This window comes from Bemisia tabaci, chromosome 1 (assembly GCF_918797505.1).
Source record: "Bemisia tabaci chromosome 1, PGI_BMITA_v3".
NCBI lineage: Eukaryota > Metazoa > Arthropoda > Insecta > Hemiptera > Aleyrodidae > Bemisia > Bemisia tabaci.
The window spans coordinates 74,849,563-74,867,440 of NC_092793.1; the positions used below are offsets into that span (position 1 = coordinate 74,849,563).

Consider the following 17,878-nt stretch of genomic DNA (forward strand, 5'->3'; position numbering starts at 1 on the left):
AAACTATGCAAATATATCGATCTCGTTGAGCCTCGGTTCGCCGAACAGGATCACCCTCCGGCTCCCAGAATCGATATATTTACATAGTTTTAAATGGAGTCCCTTTTGCCCATTTAAAACTATGCAAATATATCGATCTCGCAAAGCCTCGGTTCGCCGAACAGGATCACCCTCCGGCTCCCAGAATCGATATATTTACATAGTTTTAAATGGGTCCCTTTTGCCCATTTAAAACTATGCAAATATATCGATCTCGTTGAGCCTCGGTTCGCCGAACAGGATCACCCTCCGGCTCCCAGAATCGATATATTTACATAGTTTTAAATGGAGTCCCTTTTGCCCATTTAAAACTATGCAAATATATCGATCTCGCTGAGCCTCGGTTCGCCGAACAGGATCACCCTCCGGCTCCCAGAATCGATATATTTACATAGTTTTAAATGGAGTCCCTTTTGCCCATTTAAAACTATGCAAATATATCGATCTCGCAAAGCCTCGGTTCGCCGACACAGGATCACCCTCCGGCTCCCAGAATCGATATTTACTAGTTTAATGGTCCTTTGCCATTAAAACTATGCAAATATATCGATCTCGTTGATCCTCGGTTCGCCGAACAGGATCACCCTCCGGCTCCCAGAATCGATATATTTACATAGTTTTAAATGGAGTCCCTTTTGCCCATTTAAAACTATGCAAATATATCGATCTCGCAAAGCCACCGTTCGCCGAACAGGATCAAGCTCCGGCTCCCAGAATCGATATATTTACATAGTTTTAAATGGGGTCCCTTTTGCCCATTTAAAACTATGCAAATATATCGATCTCGTTGAGCCTCGGTTCGCCGAACAGGATCAAGCTCCGGCTCCCAGAATCGATATATTTACATAGTTTTATATGGGGTCCCTTTTGCCCATTTAAAACTATGCAAATATATCGATCTCGCAAAGCCACCGTTCGCCGAACAGGATCAAGCTCCGGCTCCCAGAATCGATATATTTACATAGTTTTAAATGGAGTCCCTTTTGCCCATTTAAAACTATGCAAATATATCGATCTCGTTGAGCCTCGGTTCGCCGAACAGGATCACCCTCCGGCTCCCAGAATCGATATATTTACATAGTTTTAAATGGAGTCCCTTTTGCCCATTTAAAACTATGCAAATATATCGATCTCGTTGAGCCTCGGTTCGCCGAACAGGATCACCCTCCGGCTCCCAGAATCGATATATTTACATAGTTTTAAATGGAGTCCCTTTTGCCCATTTAAAACTATGCAAATATATCGATCTCGTTGAGCCTCGGTTCGCCGAACAGGATCACCCTCCGGCTCCCAGAATCGATATATTTACATAGTTTTATAATGGGGTCCCTTTTGCCCATTTAAAACTATGCAAATATATCGATCTCGCAAAGCCTCGGTTCGCCGAACAGGATCACCCTCCGGCTCCCAGAATCGATATATTTACATAGTTTTAAATGGAGTCCCTTTTGCCCATTTAAAACTATGCAAATATATCGATCTCGCTGAGCCTCGGTTCGCCGAACAGGACCAAGCTCCGGCTCCCAGAATCGATATATTTACATAGTTTTAAATGGAGTCCCTTTTGCCCATTTAAAACTATGCAAATATATCGATCTCGCTAAGCCACCGTTCGCCGAACAGGATCACCCTCCGGCTCCCAGAATCGATATATTTACATAGTTTTAAATGGGGTCCCTTTTGCCCATTTAAAACTATGCAAATATATCGATCTCGCAAAGCCTCCGTTCGCCGAACAGGATCACCCTCCGGCTCCCAGAATCGATATATTTACATACTTTTAAATGGAGTCTCTTTTGCCTATTTAAAACTATGCAAATATATCGATCTCGCTGAGCCTCGGTTCGCCGAACAGGATCACCCTCCGGCTCCCAGAATCGATATATTTACATAGTTTTAAATGGAGTCCCTTTTGCCCATTTAAAACTATGCAAATATATCGATCTCGTTGATCCTCGGTTCGCCGAACAGGATCACCCTCCGGCTCCCAGAATCGATATATTTACATAGTTTTAAATGGAGTCCCTTTTGCCCATTTAAAACTATGCAAATATATCGATCTCGTTGAGCCTCGGTTCGCCGAACAGGATCACCCTCCGGCTCCCAGAATCGATATATTTACATAGTTTTAAATGGAGTCCCTTTTGCCCATTTAAAACTATGCAAATATATCGATCTCGCAAAGCCACCGTTCGCCGAACAGGATCACCCTCCGGCTCCCAGAATCGATATATTTACATACTTTTAAATGGAGTCTCTTTTGCCTATTTAAAACTATGCAAATATATCGATCTCGCTGAGCCTCGGTTCGCCGAACAGGATCACCCTCCGGCTCCCAGAATCGATATATTTACATACTTTTAAATGGAGTCCCTTTTGCACATTTAAAACTATGCAAATATATCGATCTCGTTGAGCCTCGGTTCGCCGAACAGGATCACCCTCCGGCTCCCAGAATCGATATATTTACATAGTTTTAAATGGAGTCCCTTTTGCCCATTTAAAACTATGCAAATATATCGATCTCGCAAAGCCTCGGTTTGCCACACAGGATCACCCACCGGCTCCCAGAATCGATATATTTACATAAACTATGCAAAAATATCGATCTCGTTGATCCTCGGGTCGCCGAACAGGATCACCCTCCGGCTCCCAGAATCGATATATTTAAATAGTTTTTAATGGAGTCCCTTTTGCCCATTTAAAACTATGCAAATATATCGATCTCGCAAAGCCACCGTTCGCCGAACAGGATCAAGCTCCGGCTCCCAGAATCGATATATTTACATAGTTTTAAATGGGGTCCCTTTTGCCCATTTAAAACTATGCAAATATATCGATCTCGCAAAGCCACCGTTCGCCGAACAGGATCAAGCTCCGGCTCCCAGAATCGATATATTTACATAGTTTTAAAGGGGTCCCTTTTGCCCATTTAAAACTATGCAAATATATCGATCTCGCATATGAAGGGCCGTTTGTAACTAAAGATACGAATGTTGGCAATATATAAGAAATGATGTAATACATGAAATATTCAAGATATATATGAAATTTTGAAAAATATATACGGGACTGTCGCAATATATAAGAAATGTGACAGTTAGTTAGTTAGTTATTATAATTTTAAGACATTCAGCGCCTATATTTAGGAAATCGACTCCAAAATATACGGCGAAAATCGTGCAATATATAAGAAATGTGTCAATATATAAGAAATCGACTTCACAATATCTATGGCGAAATTCGTGCGATATAAAGGGTGATCCATAATTCGATCCCCTCTAAATTTTTACCTAATGGAGGCAAAGATTTGAAACTTGGGGGATGTTCTCAGGTCAAAGGGAGCTACTTTCTGGCCCCCTAAAATTTTCCGGGGAACCCTTAGGGGGGAGGGGGGACGGAAACCAATTGTTTTTTTCAATTGAGAAGACCCCCTTTGTTGTACCTTGTTCGAAAGAGCATCAAAAAAGGAAACTTTTCGGGTAAACCAGAAGTCAATATCTCAAACCGTTTCAAAATGGCGTTCGGTTAAAATTCAAGATGGCCGAAAATTGACACCGGTTGTTTGTCGATGGATTTGCGCGAAAATCGGTATCTACGGGTATATTGATAGGAGTAAAACAAATTTGAAATTAGATTTCTAAAAAAAAAAAAAAAATCCGGCCATTTTGGAATTTTTTTTTTCTTTAGAAATCTAACTTCAAATTCGTTTTTCTCCTATCAATATACCCGTAGATACCGATTTTCGCGCAAATCCATCGACAAACAGCCGGTGTCAATTTTCGGCCATCTTGAATTTTAACCGAACGCCATTTTGAAACGGTTTGAGATATGGACTTCTGGTTTACCCGAAAAGTTTCCTTTTTTGATGCTCTTTCGAACAAGGTACAACAAAGGGGGTCTTCTCAATTGAAAAAACAATTGGTTTCCGTCCCCCCTCCCCCCTAAGGGTTCCCCGGAAAATTTTAGGGGGCCAGAAAGTAGCTCCCTTTGACCTAAGAACATCTCCCAGGATTCAAATCTTTGCCTCAATTAGGTAAACATTTAGAGGCGATAGAAAGGGATTATGGATTACCCTTTATATCGCACGAATTTCGCCATATATATTGTGAAGTCGATTTCTTATATATTGACACATTTCTTATATATTGCACGATTTTCGCCGTATATTTTGGAGTCAATTTCCTAAATATTGTCACATTTCTCATATATTGCGACAGTTCCGTATATATATTTCAAAATTTCATATATATCTTGAATATTTCATATATTATATCATTTCTTATATATTGCCAACATTCGTATCTTTAGTTACAAACGGCCCTTCATACTCGCAAAGCCACCGTTCGCCGAACAGGATCACCCTCCGGCTCCCAGAATCGATATATTTACATACTTTTAAATGGAGTCTCTTTTGCCTATTTAAAACTATGCAAATATATCGATGTCGCTGAGCCTCGGTTCGCCGAACAGGATCACCCTCCGGCTCCCAGAATCGATATATTTACATACTTTTAAATGGAGTCCCTTTTGCACATTTAAAACTATGCAAATATATCGATATCGTTGAGCCTCGGTTCGCCGAACAGGATCACCCTCCGGCTCCCAGAATCGATATATTTACATAGTTTTAAATGGAGTCCCTTTTGCCCATTTAAAACTATGCAAATATATCGATCTCGCAAAGCCTCGGTTTGCCACACAGGATCACCCACCGGCTCCCAGAATCGATATATTTACATAAACTATGCAAATATATCGATCTCGTTGATCCTCGGTTCGCCGAACAGGATCACCCTCCGGCTCCCAGAATCGATATATTTAAATAGTTTTTAATGGAGTCCCTTTTGCCCATTTAAAACTATGCAAATATATCGATCTCGCAAAGCCACCGTTCGCCGAACAGGATCAAGCTCCGGCTCCCAGAATCGATATATTTACATAGTTTTAAATGGGGTCCCTTTTGCCCATTTAAAACTATGCAAATATATCGATCTCGCAAAGCCACCGTTCGCCGAACAGGATCAAGCTCCGGCTCCCAGAATCGATATATTTACATAGTTTTAAAGGGGGTCCCTTTTGCCCATTTAAAACTATGCAAATATATCGATCTCGCATATGAAGGGCCGTTTGTAACTAAAGATACGAATGTTGGCAATATATAAGAAATGATGTAATACATGAAATATTCAAGATATATATGAAATTTTGAAAAATATATACGGGACTGTCGCAATATATAAGAAATGTGACAGTTAGTTAGTTAGTTATTATAATTTTAAGACATTCAGCGCCTATATTTAGGAAATCGACTCCAAAATATACGGCGAAAATCGTGCAATATATAAGAAATGTGTCAATATATAAGAAATCGACTTCACAATATCTATGGCGAAATTCGTGCGATATAAAGGGTGATCCATAATTCGATCCCCTCTAAATTTTTACCTAATGGAGGCAAAGATTTGAAACTTGGGGGATGTTCTCAGGTCAAAGGGAGCTACTTTCTGGCCCCCTAAAATTTTCCGGGGAACCCTTAGGGGGGAGGGGGGACGGAAACCAATTGTTTTTTTCAATTGAGAAGACCCCCTTTGTTGTACCTTGTTCGAAAGAGCATCAAAAAAGGAAACTTTTCGGGTAAACCAGAAGTCAATATCTCAAACCGTTTCAAAATGGCGTTCGGTTAAAATTCAAGATGGCCGAAAATTGACACCGGTTGTTTGTCGATGGATTTGCGCGAAAATCGGTATCTACGGGTATATTGATAGGAGTAAAACAAATTTGAAATTAGATTTCTAAAAAAAAAAAAAAAATCCGGCCATTTTGGAATTTTTTTTTTCTTTAGAAATCTAACTTCAAATTCGTTTTTCTCCTATCAATATACCCGTAGATACCGATTTTCGCGCAAATCCATCGACAAACAGCCGGTGTCAATTTTCGGCCATCTTGAATTTTAACCGAACGCCATTTTGAAACGGTTTGAGATATGGACTTCTGGTTTACCCGAAAAGTTTCCTTTTTTGATGCTCTTTCGAACAAGGTACAACAAAGGGGGTCTTCTCAATTGAAAAAACAATTGGTTTCCGTCCCCCCTCCCCCCTAAGGGTTCCCCGGAAAATTTTAGGGGGCCAGAAAGTAGCTCCCTTTGACCTAAGAACATCTCCCAGGATTCAAATCTTTGCCTCAATTAGGTAAACATTTAGAGGCGATAGAAAGGGATTATGGATTACCCTTTATATCGCACGAATTTCGCCATATATATTGTGAAGTCGATTTCTTATATATTGACACATTTCTTATATATTGCACGATTTTCGCCGTATATTTTGGAGTCAATTTCCTAAATATTGTCACATTTCTCATATATTGCGACAGTTCCGTATATATATTTCAAAATTTCATATATATCTTGAATATTTCATATATTATATCATTTCTTATATATTGCCAACATTCGTATCTTTAGTTACAAACGGCCCTTCATACTCGCAAAGCCACCGTTCGCCGAACAGGATCACCCTCCGGCTCCCAGAATCGATATATTTACATACTTTTAAATGGAGTCTCTTTTGCCTATTTAAAACTATGCAAATATATCGATGTCGCTGAGCCTCGGTTCGCCGAACAGGATCACCCTCCGGCTCCCAGAATCGATATATTTACATACTTTTAAATGGAGTCCCTTTTGCACATTTAAAACTATGCAAATATATCGATATCGTTGAGCCTCGGTTCGCCGAACAGGATCACCCTCCGGCTCCCAGAATCGATATATTTACATAGTTTTAAATGGAGTCCCTTTTGCCCATTTAAAACTATGCAAATATATCGATCTCGCAAAGCCTCGGTTTGCCACACAGGATCACCCACCGGCTCCCAGAATCGATATATTTACATAAACTATGCAAATATATCGATCTCGTTGATCCTCGGTTCGCCGAACAGGATCACCCTCCGGCTCCCAGAATCGATATATTTAAATAGTTTTTAATGGAGTCCCTTTTGCCCATTTAAAACTATGCAAATATATCGATCTCGCAAAGCCACCGTTCGCCGAACAGGATCAAGCTCCGGCTCCCAGAATCGATATATTTACATAGTTTTAAATGGGGTCCCTTTTGCCCATTTAAAACTATGCAAATATATCGATCTCGCAAAGCCACCGTTCGCCGAACAGGATCACCCTCCGGCTCCCAGAATCGATATATTTACATACTTTTAAATGGAGTCCCTTTTGCCCATTTAAAACTATGCAAATATATCGATCTCGTTGAGCCTCGGTTCGCCGAACAGGATCACCCTCCGGCTCCCAGAATCGATATATTTACATACTTTTAAATGGAGTCCCTTTTGCACATTTAAAACTATGCAAATATATCGATCTCGTTGAGCCTCGGTTCGCCGAACAGGATCACCCTCCGGCTCCCAGAATCGATATATTTACATACTTTTAAATGGAGTCCCTTTTGCCCATTTAAAACTATGCAAATATATCGATCTCGTTGATCCTCGGTTCGCCGAACAGGACCACCCTCCGGCTCCCAGAATCGATATATTTACATAGTTTTAAATGGAGTCCCTTTTGCCCATTTAAAACTATGCAAATATATCGATCTCGTTGAGCCTCGCTTCGCCGAACAGGACCACCCTCCGGCTCCCAGAATCGATATATTTACAATGTTTTAAATGGAGTCCCTTTTGCCCATTTAAAACTATGCAAATATATCGATCTCGTTGATCCTCGGTTCGCCGAACAGGATCACCCTCCGGCTCCCAGAATCGATATATTTACATAGTTTTAAATGGAGTTCCTTTTGCCCATTTAAAACTATGCAAATATATCGATCTCGTTGAGCCTCGGTTCGCCGAACAGGATCACCCTCTGGTTCCCAGAATCGATATATTTACATACTTTTAAATGGGGACCCTTTTGCCCATTTAAAACTATGCAAATATATCGATCTCGCAAAGCCACCGTTCGCCAAACAGGATCAAGCTCCGGCTCCCAGAATCGATATATTTACATAGTTTTAAATGGGGTCCCTTTTGCCCATTTAAAACTATGCAAATTTATTTATAATCAAGCTATATTAATAGATAATTAATTTAAGAATGTTCTAGAAAGGATTTTGATTGCTTCAATTTTTTACTCAACCTGATATTTTCTCTGGCTGCGCAAAGGTTAAGATTTTATTTTTCCACGGCTGCTGAGCGATACTTCCTTAATCTAAGTGAGTGGTAGGAACAAAATAATAAGACTAGGAAAGTTTAGAAACGGAAATTTTATTTCAGGATGTACCCGAAAAAGTCAAAGCTTTGAAAATAATGATATGATTTCTCACATCTTCTGATACAACATTAAGTAAAAATAAAAATGAGACCAAAATAAAGTTATTTTAAGCTAATAACAATAAACTTTCAATAATTATAATGAAACAACAGTAAGTTTATGAGCAAGAGTTTGCTTGAACAATATGACTTTGCAGGAACCATATAAAAAAAAAAAAAAAAAATTGTTTAAAAACTATTAAAGCTTGGTGATGGATCAGAATGATCAGAAGACCAATAGCTGATCTTGAAGAGTGTGCATATTCTTCTATGGAGTAACAATAATTCTGAAATATCTGTTTAAATATCTTTGGTTGCTCTTGTGAGGCATTTGTAGACATTTTTTGGACAACTATCAGTGGGATTTCATCACATCTATTTATGCTTTTCTGATTGCACAGAATTCCTATCCTTTCCACAAAAGGAAACATGAGGGCCTGGAATAAATGCTTTTCAAAATTTAGGCGCTTGATCAGAAATTAAAAAGAGAGAGATAGGTGTGAGTAAAATTCTTATCAGTAATATTTAATTCACAAGTTTTAACTATCTTCCTTTACGCAAAAAGAATCGAAAGGCATGGAACACATTGGTTTAATTTATAGCTTTTGAAAAATACGTGACAAAATCCATTCTAGATGTGATGTTTCAATATATCCCCCCTACAGATTAATTTTGCAAACACAAAACTTAAAGGAATATCTAAAACGTCATTTTGTGTGAAGGAGTAATGAGAAAACTAATTTGAATATTTAAAAGCTTCTTCCGTATACAGATTGATTGCAATCCACAAGGGATTGATTGCTTTTCACAAGGGATTGATTGCTTTTCACAAGGGATTGACTGTAAAATTGTCAGTAATACTATATCCCAGCCTTGGGATAAAAAATTTACAAACTAAGAATATTTCTAGGAGGATGCTTGAAGTTGGGAGCCAATTTAAATCACTATCCTGCTTGGTACAGTAAACACAAACTGACAGTTAAGGTACAAAGAGTGAATGTCTTTTGAAGAAAATAAATTAATAAAAGGATTCAAAGGCACACTTTTTTAAGATAAAAACAACTTCTCAACTGCTGGGCAGACTTATTAACACGGAGTCTAAATGATTTATATGTCTTTTTTTATAAAAGAAAAAAGAAAATAGTTAAAAAGATAAATGTTGTTTGCAGGATACATATTTGACGGCAAAAGAGTGCTCTTTTTTACAAAGACCCCAGAATAAATCAGTCCTATGAAAAGAAAAAAAAAGACTGAGTGCACTGATTGGAGAGAAAGAAAACTTTCTATATCAGTAGGAAAAAAAAGAGGGTGCCCTTCTAGAAGAACCAGAAAGATCTACTAAAAATTGGGGCAGTAAGCTCAGTGGAAAGTTACAGAACACTAAAAGATAGTTAAAATTAAAAATATATTTGGTTATGTGATTCTGTTTATTTTACTATCGGTGCATATATGTAATTCTATTAGGTAGTTGATACCTACTTAGCTGCACGCAAATATTCAAAGCTAATTTCTAATATTTTCAGAAGATCCAAGAGTAATAATTATGTGCACAAGAGAAGAGGAGAGAAAACGCAAGAGAAAAGCAAATGGCACAGCACGAAAAAAAGAAAAAACTAGATTAATATTTGACAACAATGACGACTACTAGTGGTAAGTAGAGGCCTTCGCTCCTCAGCAAAATAAAAATGATGACTGATACTAGAAAAACAGCAAAAAAGTCTGTAGAATTACAGAGAGAGGATATCAAGGAAAATCGAGTCAATAAAAATAGTAGTGTGCAACACAAGAACAGTTATGAAATCAGCATGAAAGCTTTCAATTGAACAATAACGTAACAATTTTTTTTTTGATCACTGGGTTTAAAACAAATGGATAGATAAAAACTAAGAAAATAAATTACTTATAAAGTAAAACGATGAATGGAAAACAGGATGAAAAGGTGTGTATGATATTTAATGTATTGTACACATTTTTCTAAACTAAAAAAGGAGAAAAAATTTAAGGAGCTTTAGCATCGTCTCGGAAATTATTTATATATGTAATTATCGATCATTTAGTATTTTGGACAGTCAACCACAAGTGTAAAACAAGATCTGAGATCAGAAAAATATTAACCTCCCTGCACTTCTTCCAATAAACACAACTAACAACAGGGGAATGTTATAATTGTTATATATTCTTCAATACTGACTTAAATAACTGATGTCAGAACTTTTAATAACTATCAGTTGCATATGGAGGATAAAAATTGAAATTTTAAAAAGTTATTAAAATATGTAGCAATGCAAAAAGAAGATACTGCATTTTCTACCATTGCTATTACTTGAATGAAACTTCATGATAGAAAATTTTATTTAAGAAGCATGCATCATCCTTGAAAATATTAGTAATTGAAAATGGTTCTAGTTTGTTATATTCTACTTCACTTATTAATTAGAGGAAACTTGAAAAGTGCTGGAAACTATGATTATGAAAAAACACCAGAGTGCGATAGATTGATATTATTTCAAAATTTTCCGGAACAAAGTCTTTTGAACTTTCTCTGTAGAAGCTTTGTGTTGAATGAACTATGGGTGGCTAAATACTCTAAACTAACTTGGGTTGGTTACAGCTTGTCTAAGCTGTATACAGAGTTGTGCATAAACTTTCTAGCTGGTTGATGCTTAGGATTGCTTTAGGGTTGTGTCTACATGCCATTTTTGCAGGTGACTGTAGCCGATGATATGTAGGCCAGGCATGAAAGGACTGAATTTCAGCTTTCATACGACATCTAAAAACACATAAAACCTTGATAAGGTGTGCTTGAATTGAACTGTAATATGCTAGGAGTCAGTTTCGGCCGATGAAGCGGTAGCCAAGGTTCACAGAGGTATGTAGAGCTTTTTGTAGATGCACCACAGTTTCCTAGTCGTTATCAATCTGAAATTTTAGAAATAAACGGAATAAAGAAACAATTTATAATGAGCACACTTTAGAAATTATAGAGGAAGTAAGGGCTAAAGGACCGGGTTTCAGTTACAATACTGCATGCTTTCAGCTTTCCTGAATTATGTTCATCCTCCAATCCTTGATTCTTAACCTAAACCAGAATGAAATACAAATTGATTTTTGGAAAAAAAAGTTTAATATATTTATAGCTTTAAATGCGAGTTTAACAAATTACAAAAAAAAAAAAAAAAAAAAAAAAAAAAAAAAAAAAAAATCAGTTTATTCTACACTTTTTTATCCAGAAAGAAGGAGAATCATAAAAATAAACGGTAATGAATTTGTACAATTAGGAAAATGAAAGCCAAGTTGCAAAGTTGATTTCAAAATTTTCAGGAGTGAGGGATGGCTCATAAGAAAGAAGGAGAATCATAAAAATAAACGGTAATGAATTTGTACAATTAGGAAAATGAAAGCCAGGTTGCACAGTCGATTTCAAAATTTTCAGGAGTGAAGGATGGCTCATAAGAAAGAAGGAGAATCATAAAAATAAACGGTAATGAATTTGTACAGTTAGGAAAATGAAAACCAAGTTGCACAGTCGATTTCAAAATTTTCAGGAGTGAAGGATGGCTCAATTTTTTGGATATCAGTCAAATTAGGTTTGCGTATTTCTGATACTGAATTGGAATCTTTGAGCCCAAGATTACCGTCAACTTTCATTGCAAACTATTACGCCCGTGAAGGGAATAAACATAGTACGCGTGCTTAATAAATCCATACCTTTAAGAACAAGTGTTGAGAGAGTTCGGTGGTTGTGGCTCGATCTTTGGGACAATGCTGCAAGCATAAATTGGCAAAACTGTGGCCCTCGTCACTCAAAGAATCTGGGACATGCGGAGTTTCGCCCATGCCGACTTTGAACATAATTTGATAATTCGAGTCATACTCCGCCCAGGGTCTTTGCCCAGATGCCATTTCTACAAGGACGCATCCCAGGGACCATATGTCAACAGCTCTACCGTGTCCTACAGTGTTGTTTTTGGTGAAAACTTCTGGTGCCATATAGGCTGTAAAAAGACAAAGGAAAAACATTGATATTCTATTTCCGAGTAACAGCCACACATCTTCTCTTTGAAATAAAATTGCGAGTTCCAGACACATTATCAGGATCGTCTGATAGAGCAATCAAACACTTATATTCCTCAGCAATTAGGCAATTACTCAATGAGATGTTCAAAATTCTGCTCTCCAAAATTTTGACACATCAGTTTCAGATGATGTTTCATTAATATATGAAGAATTTTTATTAAAACCTGCTTCAATTAATTTTTTTTATTTAATTTTTTTCAAATTTAAAGTATCTACCCCTGCTGTATGCTCGTCATGTAACTTGGAACCTTCTATTACTTCAGACGTATATTTCCTAGAAAACTTTGAAAATGAGTAGATTGGTAGAAAATCAATGGATCAGAAAATAGTTTTTAGAACATTGATCCATCAAAAATAAACTTCTGCCAGGACTGATCTATCAAAACTCAATCAATGAAACATCTACTCCTGGGAGTTAATCTACCAGAAACTGATGTCCACGATTCCTATGAAGTTTATTCATTGAGATTTTATTTCTGTAGAATTAATCCATCAGGAATGTTGAGACAATGATTCTTAATGAATCAGGGGATTTCTACAGTATGCTTTTCTGCCCCTTTTAAGATTATACACGGCTATCTTTCATAGAGATTTGAATAAATCTAATAGAGTTGAATCAATTGGACCACATTTTGAAATTAGGAACTACAATTAGTAGCTCAGTTACATATGTACTATTACCATTAGTTTTCCTATGCACATAAGTTTCTTTTACGGATGAGCCGGAAATTCTGGTTCCTAACTACAAAATACGGTCCAATTTATATTAATTTTTATTTATTTTACTTAATTCTGAAACAATGCATCTTGAGAACTGCAACAATTTTCAATGAAAACTGATATTTTTGACATACTAATATCAATTTGCTTTAAATTGGAAGTTGTATAGTCCATATTTAACATAGTTTAGGTTCAATGTATAGTGAACTAACAACATTTTATTAGGATGGAAGTGTGCGGATCCTACGCACATTTCACACTGCCTAATTTTCTCTCTTGTTTTAGTTTTTTGACAGAAAACAAAACTATTTAATGCATAGAAACGACTATATCGACGGTGTAAGTTGGCAATCACATAACTCATTTGCAGTGTCTGAAAGTCTCCGCCTCTATGTTATTTTTTTAAAGGAGAACAAATTGACATCATCCCTTGAAGTTTATGCAGAATTTTCTTCGCACAGAGAAGAAAAATCATGGCACTTTTGAAGAATTGCCGTTGAGTAGTTTTCCATTTAAGAACTAAAGTATGATACGAAGTCTGCGACATCGCAAACCGAGTTATGTGATTGCCGACTTACACCGTCGATATATGAGTTGACCCTTGAATAAGAAAATATATACATAGAATTCAAATTTTCAGTGTTGCTTAGTTTTCGATTTTAAAGATAAAACATAAGAGGAAATTAGGCAACTTCTGATGTTGGTAGGTTCATCAAGTGATTCTGGGAAGTTGGCAAAATTGTTTATCCTCCATTGAACTTTATGTAAAATATTTAATCGATTCTTGGTGAGGCAGTGAAATCGATATTTTTAATGGATTTAAATAAAGGAAAAACAGTGTTGCAAACTTTCAAGAATCACCACTGATTAAATCTGTCAATTAATCATTAAATAATATCTTGCAGTTTGGACGTGGATTACTTAGTGATTCCACTCTGTACAATTTCCTGTCTATTGTACAGTAATTTGCAGTACTATTTCAATAGGAGTCTCTATGGCTAGCTATTGGATTCGTTTATAGAGGCAAAAAAAATGCAGAAACTTTACAAGAAAAATGGGATGGATTACTGACCTTGCGTTCCAACGAAGCCAATTAATTCCCCGGGAACAGTCAAATGTGCTTTCATTTTAGCAGCACTTCCAAAATCACCAAGCTTCAAACAACGCCCTTCTTTGGTTAGGAATATATTGGCACCTGAGGCAAAAAATAAATGAAGGGATAAATAAACAAACATACATTTTTTAAGTTGGAAATTTGGAGGGTGGTATGTGAAATATTTCTGGACTTAAAATTAAAAAATAGAGTCATTTGTGCAACCCACTGATTTTTTAAACTTTGTAGGTTGTGCTTGAATATCATTGGATTGTTAGGGGAAAACATAAGGAAATGGTTCTCAAACTGCATGAAATGTCTGATAGCCTGGAGCTTTTTGCCCCCTTCATAAAGTGGCAAAGCCTAAAAGCTTTAGACAGCTTACACGGCTGTGAAGGAAATAACCTTTTTTTGATTATTTTGAACAATAGATTAAAATATTCCACGAGAGAGTGTACGAAATTTTTTCGCCTAGAAACTTGATATCTAATATGTTTTGATACTGGCGCAAATCAATAAAAAAAAAAAAAAAAAAAAAAAAAAAAAAAAAATAGAAAAACTTGAAAAAATTCGGAGATAAAATAAAACAAATGGTATATTGAAAAAGTTGAGCTTATTACTTTTTATATCACGATGCACAATTCCATGCTGATGGAGAAAATCAACCCCTGCAACAAGCTGGCGCATATATCCTCGGATGATGGACTCTGGGAAACCACCTTCAATACTGGCAACTAAGTTTTCTAGAGTTCCTTCAGGACAGAGCTCCATGAAAATCAACATTTCTTCCTGAAAATTTAATCATAAAAGTTGACTTTTAAAACACTAGTAGAATGAAGAAGTGGTAATCTGCCTGAAACAATGCTCTGACAAAAATAATCACTAATTAAGGAAAATTAGCTAATCTTGGTAGATTCTTTTTTATTGCGCAATTTACCTGTAAGTTTTACATGATTCATTGTATGCATTTATCGTAAATTACATAAAAGAAATACAAAACAACTCTTTTTTATGTTACATATCTGTAGAAAAAAATAAATAAAAAAATAACTTTGAGTGTTTGACAAAATTTAAGAAAAACTTTAATGTTGGAACTGTAAAACAACATATGAATGGCTGATATAAAAGAGGCTAAAACATCAATAGTGCAGAAGAAATTTACAGGAAAGTTCATTTCAAGTTAGAAAATGTATTACTTATCTCTCTCAAAACATTTCTCTTCTACCTGCATAAAAAAAAAATCTACAAACAAAATGAAAATGCTGCTACTTTTGTTTTCGACAATTTCGATGAGTTTATGTAATGCCACTGTAACGTACCTTGTGAATTTCAACACCATAGTAACGGACCAGATTTTCATGGTTGACTCGTTCAAAGATATTTAGCTCTTGGACCACTTTTGTGACAGCTTGGTGATCGTTGGGCTGAAGTTGAAGTTCTTTCATTGCTAAAAGCTCACCGTTTTCATGATTGACAACAGTGTAAACTTTGCCAAATCTGCCTTGACCTAATAACACAAACCAAACATTTTAGGGCTTCTATCATGATGCATCCACATTCATTTCCTACAGAGTTCATTACTTCTCAATAACTAAATGAGCGCTAACCAACTTCCCATTATTTGGAGCAGTAAGTTTTATGAGCCAAGTTTAACAAATACAATTTGAGTCTGTGGCCCATTTAATTATTAACAAACTAACTAAGAATTATCTAAAAATGTTACCATTTATGCCTCTTCTGCTTAAAAATACAAGAAAAAAGGATAGAAACGTAAAAGGTAAGGCTAAAAAAAAGGAAGGAAACCTGAAAGGTCGACTGACACGCTTTCCAAAGAAGTTTTCCAAAAAAATTTCCAACATTTTTTTTATTATTTTGTATTTCTATTTTGTGTGTCAAGGGTTACTCTTAGAATTTTTGGTCTTCTATTATGAGGATGTATCCTTAACATTTTCAATAAAATATACACAAAAATTTAAAAAAAAAGTATGGAAACGCTGAGATGGTTACCGACATAATGTCACAGCTCATGCAGTGCTTTTGATAGTCCGTATGGAGGGGAATAAGTTTCTCTCCGATGATTTCATTTCACATTATTAAAAGTTTTTACAAAATGATACGTTTTGCGATTTTACATTTTGATGTTGCAGCGTCAGTTGCCCGACAACCTCAAGGAGAGGCATATGTGGCGTTAGGGTGTCGCAGAACGCCAGAGTGCGTTGTAGGAGCGACTTCATACATATTTACACTTTATGTTGTTACGATTTTGAAAATGCTAGATGCACAATATGTAAACAATTTTTGACAGCACATATTTCTCTTGAATGTGATTTAAATGCTCTCAGTTTCGGGATCTATATAATTGCGATGCATGAAATGTTCAAAGTGAAGATTGAATTACTTACTAATTCAAAGCTCCCAAATAAAATAAAGTAGTGTAAAGATGGGTTCAAATTGACAACTCCAGAGGGAAGAGAGGCGAAATAACAGGGGAACTGAGGAAATGAAAAGGAACTACGTTTTACCGATTTTGATCCCACGCTGCCAACTGAAGTTGATGGTATGGTACTTGACAAAGCTGTGAATATTGAGTGTGGAGTTGTAGGTTTCACAGACTTCTCCAATCCTGTTCTCATTTTTCAGTCTTTTTTCAATGGCACTATCAAGTGACTTAACTGCTGACTGAACTCTACCGCGACGTGACAGTGGCTCTGGGAAACAACAGAAAATAATAAAAGTGAACGAAGATGAAATCTAATTTTACGATGAAGTATCAAGGCTGATACGAGATTGAGTATGAACATTTCAGAGTTTAATTCTCAAATCAATACAAAAATTTACACTGATTTTTGAATTCCATAAATGTTATTTGTATTCCTGCAGTAAAATCCATAAATTAAATTTTTTTTCTTTTTTTTTCTATAAATTAAATATGATGAGTACCGATTGCAGAAGCTAACGATACCCGTTCAATTTTCTCTTGACTTCAAATAAAAGGAGAAACCCATTTTCCGAGAGAGAAGCTGAACTCTTAGAAGCTAATTAATTTTTGTCTTTTGAGAATTTAACACCCCCAATTGCTGCTAAAAATAGATTTTCCCTTTCTTTGGGAGGACACAAGAGAACACTGAAAATTATTGAAAAAAAACCAATTTCAAAATGTTTAATCTATTGCTATTATCAAAATCTCAATTTTATCAAAACATTCTGCAAATATACATTATAAAATTCTAACAGTTGGGAGACATTTGACCATTACAAAAGAGTTTGATACCCTCAAGGTTCAATCAAGGACTAGATTTATTTGGGTCGGTTGGTAAGATTTGTTCTGTCTTGCTATTTTTAAATTGCTGAAAAAATTGAGGAACATTTCTAGACAATGGCAGTGGTGTTCATGAATGGCGCAGACTTTGGGAAAAGATATGCTAAATTAATGAGTAATAAGTTGGGGTGTAAGTGAAGGATTAGCTTGATGAAAGGGTTTACTACCAACCACATCTATAAAATAATTACCAAAAGTAATTTCCGGAGACGGAGAGTTTTCACAGCTTTCGACAGATAACCTGAAACAAACATGGGCACATGAGGTAAAAGTGGTTAACTAACTACACGAAGCTAAAGAGA

The 17,878-nt window shown here is 36.2% G+C and overlaps 1 protein-coding gene across 3 annotated transcripts in view; it reads right to left on the reverse strand.

The window, feature by feature from the left end:
• Positions 1–8,303: 8,303 nt before the first annotated feature.
• Mekk1 (mitogen-activated protein kinase kinase kinase 4) overlaps positions 8,304–17,878 on the reverse strand; it is a 35,500-nt gene continuing 25,925 nt past the window's right edge. For all 3 annotated transcript variants that reach the window (XM_072306163.1, XM_072306164.1, XM_072306165.1), the window contains 7 exons: positions 17,768–17,817; positions 16,780–16,965; positions 15,577–15,764; positions 14,878–15,046; positions 14,237–14,359; positions 12,076–12,362; positions 8,304–11,286 (listed from right to left, as the gene is read on the reverse strand). In XM_072306163.1, coding sequence (XP_072162264.1) covers positions 11,272–11,286; positions 12,076–12,362; positions 14,237–14,359; positions 14,878–15,046; positions 15,577–15,764; positions 16,780–16,965; positions 17,768–17,817 — 1,018 coding nt within the window. In that variant the 3' untranslated portion in view covers positions 8,304–11,271. The remainder of the gene's footprint in view (positions 11,287–12,075; positions 12,363–14,236; positions 14,360–14,877; positions 15,047–15,576; positions 15,765–16,779; positions 16,966–17,767; positions 17,818–17,878) is intronic.